At 52.4% G+C, this 5303-nt stretch overlaps 1 protein-coding gene across 1 annotated transcript in view; it reads right to left on the bottom strand.

The window, feature by feature from the left end:
• Window positions 1-5073, bottom strand: part of gtf2e2 (general transcription factor IIE, polypeptide 2, beta) — a 10482-nt gene extending 5409 nt beyond the window's left edge. The window contains exons 1-2 of the mRNA XM_084454230.1: window positions 4916-5073; window positions 4260-4420 (exon numbers count right to left, since the gene is read on the bottom strand). Of these exons, the coding sequence (XP_084310356.1) occupies window positions 4260-4419 (160 nt within the window). The 5' untranslated portion in view covers window position 4420; window positions 4916-5073. The remainder of the gene's footprint in view (window positions 1-4259; window positions 4421-4915) is intronic.
• Between the last annotated feature and the right edge of the window lie 230 nt (window positions 5074-5303).

Below are 5303 nucleotides of genomic sequence, written 5' to 3'. Positions count from 1 at the left end.
TCCCAACAGAGCCACACACACACACACACACACACACACACACACACACACACACAGGTGAGTCTGCATGTTTGTCTTGCACAGTGACGGTGTGCGCGTGTGTGTATATGAACGAGCCTCGCCGGTAGGGGATCAGTCCGTGAGTGTCATTGGCGCAGTGCTGTGCGATTCGCCGTCCGTACGTGCATGGCGTTCGCGACTCGCCGGGCGTCTGTGTAGCCGGTCGGTCCGTCCTGGCGTTGCCACCACGGCGAAACGGCGCGGCGAATATCCGACGCCTGCGCGCCCCTCGTGAACGAGGCGAGCAAGGCGGCATCATATTCATATTCCCCGTACCGCAGCGTGGACCGGCTAGATGGCTGGGCTTGTTCCAGACAGGGTTTCAATGATGATGATGATGATGGGTGGCTGCCCAACCAATGTCGTGAAACTATCTGTGTGTCAGCTATTCGGAGGAGTGTGTGTGTGTGTGTGTGTGTGTGCAGACGCCTGGCTGGCTGCGCAGACTGCACATCTCTAGAGAAATCAATGCACGACTGATGATGGACGAGAGGAGCAAGCCAGGGAAGCATTAGGGAACGAGCGTGTGTGTGTGCCAGGCGTGGGTGTGTGTGTGTGCCAGGCGTGTGTGCGCCAGGCGTGTGTGTGCGTCTCTGTGCACGAGACGGGAGGAGGTGTGCAGTCTGGGGTCCAAGCACACTTCCGTGAGGGGTGGTTCCTGGGGGGTGATTGGTTGTGTAGGGCTGTGGGGGGGGTTGATTGGTCGGGGGGGCAGTTTGCGGTAGAGGGCAGAGATGGAGAGGGGCATTCTGAAAGGCTGAAATCAGCTGACACAGCCTGTTGGGTGAAATATGATCACACACACACTATCTCTTTCACACACACACACACGTGCAATCTCTTTCACACACACACACACACACATGCATGCGCACACACACACTGTGGAAATGGCCCCCACAACCCAATTACTGTTACCGTACAGTTTAACAAGATGAGTGGTGGAGTGCGATCCTTCTGTTAGACCAATCTAAAGTTCCTCCAGAGCTCTGCTAGATCTCCAGCAGCTCCAGAACCATTCATTCCATTAGGATTTCTATGGTGCTGGTTGGACTCATCCAAGCGAGATTATCCGTCTGAAAACCTTCTTGGTTCTAGCCTACTTTTCCATTTGGGCCAAAAGTCAATATCATATAACTAGGCTATATCCCATTACATGACACATACAACCCCCACCCTCTCTCTCTCTCCCACACACACACATGCACACACACACACACACCGATGACCTGCTAGTTGATATCCTCAGTTAGCATTACACACAAGCAGCAATCCACTCATCCAGGCCTCCCCCTTACCTATCTCCGCATACACACACGCGCTATTGTAACAACAACCGAATCGGGGTTGCCGTCCGTCTAGCCCATTATTTCCCCCGGCTGTCCAACTCTCCTCTCCTGCCCCCCCCCCCCTCCCCCGCTTGTTCACAGTGGGTCAGTAGATGCTCTCATTACCCTGGGGGTCTGTGTGTGTGTGTGTGCAGGGACACTGGCAGGCCTCCTGGGCGGTGTTGTAGTAGCGCTGGAGGGGGCGCGCGGTTATGAGGAGGACTTCCCGCCCCTGCAGAACGTTCTAGACGGCCCTGGAACATTCCGGCTCACCCTCCCTCCATCAAGCCCCGCCCCCCCCCCTTCATATCACTCCGACAATATATATCACACCCCTCAAAACACGATCACCGTTGTCTCTCTCCCCCTCTCTCCCTCCAGAACATGGACGCCAACGCCACCGCCGCCGTCTCCCTGAAGGTCCAGGAGGCCCGCCCCTTCCACGACGGCTGGAACGTGGCCTGCTTCGTCGTCCTGCTGCTCTTCGTCCTGGCCGTGCTGTCGCTGGCGGCGCTGGCCGTGCTCTACGAGCTGCTGGACTGCGGCTGCTGCGCCAAGGGCAAGACCCTCCGCCAGCTGGAGGAGGAGGAGGAAGAAGAGGGGGGCAGCCGGGGGAACTTCCGCAGGCTGACGGGGAGCCCGAGCGGGGGGGCGCAGTCGCAGACCGAGGTGGTGTAGCGGGAGGGAGGGGTTATAAGGTTGGTGGGGGAGGGGGGGAGTCTGCCGCCTGGCTTTGTCGATCCCCAGCCCGGCCCCTCTATCCTGAACCTTTTTTGAAAGACTGAGTGAGACCGACGCAACGTAAACGACACGTGTGTGTGTGTGTGTTTATCGTGTGCATGCGTGTGAGAAGTTGCGCCACTTACTCAAAGCACACGAGAGAGAGAGAGAGAGAGAGGTGGATAAGGATGAAAAGCAGAGAGGGGGAGAGCAGACAACGGCCCCGATGTTGGTATCGGGTTCCCCGCCAAAAGTACCGGTTTCCAAGGCCTCACGTCGGTCTTCGACGGAGGCCGGCACGGGAGACCCCGTCACCAGAGGCCTGTTCAGTCACGCTGTTCAGGAGCAAAGCTGCGTTTTGACACACCTCTATTTAGGTAGGTTGGCACTCTATTAATTCCCGGGGGAGTTCAGCACCATCGTCTATGAAATCCCCTTACTAATACTGTACGTGCTTTTTGTGAGGTGGTCCCAGGCCTAGGATCTGCACAGAAACTGACGACTGCGATGTCACTGACACTGGCGGCGATGTCACTGACACTCTGGCGGTGATGTGGCGGCTCCACGGGTTGAGCTTGTCTGTCTTGTCTTTCCTGGGAAGGGGGACACTCGAACGCACTGATGTCCACAGGCTTCTGGGTTCACTGAGCAGCACACTATCATGTCACTTGCCTTAAATGATAAAATATCCCTAAAATGACGGTTCGTTCAACAATAAAGACTTGTGGAGAAAACATACCGAATGTGTGCGTGTCGTGTCCTTTAGCTTTAGCGTATCTCGTCCTAAGGAGTACGGTTGTACCCAACTCTAAATGTTGTGAGTGTTATCAGATTTTCCTGTTCAAACCAGAGATTCCACGATTCGTTCCTCCTTTTTTGGGTTTTCATATGCCTAGGCTGAGGGGAGACCACGGGAGTCGGGACAGCTGTCGAACTTCAAACTCAAACTCTGAGGCAGCACAATAAAAGGCGCCTATTTTTCTTGCTAAACATGCATCATCTGGCCCACATTGTCCATCTACTTCGGATGCCCCTTTGCTTTTATGCAGTGTGTCCCATAGACTACCGTTTGGCCGATTTGATGATAGTCTTCTCAACTGCCCGTTTCAAAGCGTGCGTGAATAAGCTAATGCGTTGGGCAGCAGTAAACAAGGACATATTCTGGTCACTACAGCATTTTCGCGGACGTTAGAGCTCAATCTGTCTACAAGAAAAAAACATTTTTCCAGTGGATATCTTCGTTAAGAAGATTGATCTAACGTTGACACATTATTATCACAACACAATTGAAATAATTTTTGTGTTGTGATATTCCATTTGAGAAATGCACGTGATTGCTGGTGCACAGTAGGCTAGGCTCATAGCAGAGGGGAGAGGGGTTCTCTGCCTTCTTCCCTCCGCTGTATCAGTCTTAAGTCTCCTTTTACTGCAGGACAAATAGCTATGGTAATAGCCTAGGTCTGAATCGAATGATTGGCTTGATATAAATCACAAAGCAGGTGAGTGGTCTTAGCCCACCAGCGCATCTTGACAGTGGAGCAAAAAAACGACTGCTCAACTCCAAGAATCTCAGTCGACTTAAGGGTCTCCGACTGATGATTAGACTCGTCGACTTTCAGCGGGCAGCCCTACTAAAGACCATAGTTAACTGACACTGAGTCAATTCTTAGCTTCTATTTCTTATGTCAGACATGCTCGAGCAAACACAAAACCATCACTCAGGTGTATTTGATGAGGTTTCGGTAAACAGTCGGCCAGTTGCGAGTCTGACTCACCGGGTGTAGGATTCGGAGATGAGCCTTGTCCCCATGGATGCATTAATAGAATGTTGTCCCCAATCACATTCGATCCAGACTCCTCCCCTTCTGACTCCTCCCCTTCTGCTATCTGCGTGTTACTCTTTTCAAAGTCCCCTTCACTACAAGAAACAACCGCCCCGCTACATGAAGCAACCGCTCTGCCCCAGACGACTGTAACACCCCCCCCCCCCCCCCCCCCCACACATCCGAATAGTAATGAGCGCAGCCGGACCTTTCTCCAGCACTGGCACAGCGTAAACGAAGTGTGGAGATAGGTCTGCCTATGTGAGATTAGCCAGTTGGCAACACAACAGCAGCCACGGTTGGGGGGGTGGGGGGTTAAGTGTCTTACCGGCCCCGTGTTTGGACCCTGAGGACCCCTCCCTGTCGACCTTGGCCTTCCTCTTCTTGGAGGAGCCGGACTCAGAGGAAGCTGCCCTCCTCTCTACAGCAGGATTGGACAGAGCCCTCTTCTTGAACAGCTCCCGCTCTCTCAACAGAGCCGGGTCCATCCTGAAACAGACGGGGAAACACGGAGTTGGGCTTTATTCAGCACGGACGGCTCCTAGAGGTGGATCTGGTCAGCTGGCTGGCGAGGACTTCTCAAGGGAAAGTGAGCAGGACAATATCTCAACACACGCACATACACATCAATAAGTGAGGCTACACACAAATATATCCAACAAAACGTAGCTATCTTGCTAAATGCACGGCTGGCAACAAGGCTAGATGAGGAGACTAGAACAGACCTACCAGGCTGGCTAACGCTAGCTGGACTATTCGTCCATCTGTAGCTAGGTAGGCTGTCGTTGTCTCATAGAGACACACCAGAATACACCGTGTCTCTGGCTAGCTTAGCTGTCTATTAAAGCACAGTTGGATATTTGACAGGTTTCGCTAACAGTTGTAAACACCAGTGGCTCACCTAGATCGCTGGCTCACTGAAATGCTAGCTAGCTAGCAAGTACGCTAGCTAAAGTTAGCCTAACGAAATTCAACTTGACGCACCTTCTCCTTTGGTGTGCAAAAAAGGTTCGGTCAGTCTTCACTACGAAGACACGTTCCTAAACCAGAATGTACGTTATCTACATCAACAGTGGATGAACTACTAAGTGTTTATCAGTCTTTAGTCTTCTCTTTAGCTACTCATCATTTTGCTTCTCTGCTTCTTGTTCTGTTACTTGTTCGATGTTTCTGAACTCCATAGTGTTTCCTGAACAGGGAAAGCTCACATCCGGCCAAAGAGGCTAAGCCGCCCTCTAGCGGTGGTTCAGAAAACCGCATAGATACACCAGAGTTCATTTACGTTCTTAGGCAAAAATGCGAAGATTGTCCAAAAGGTTTGGCGGAAATCATTTTTTATCTGTCGTCAGATTCTAGGGAGCCTAGATATTTC

Source organism: Borostomias antarcticus (assembly GCF_949987555.1).
Source record: "Borostomias antarcticus genome assembly, chromosome: 20".
Taxonomy (NCBI): domain Eukaryota; kingdom Metazoa; phylum Chordata; class Actinopteri; order Stomiiformes; family Stomiidae; genus Borostomias; species Borostomias antarcticus.
The sequence above is the reverse complement of the archived record's forward strand: the minus strand, read 5'-3'. Positions and strand labels throughout refer to the sequence as shown.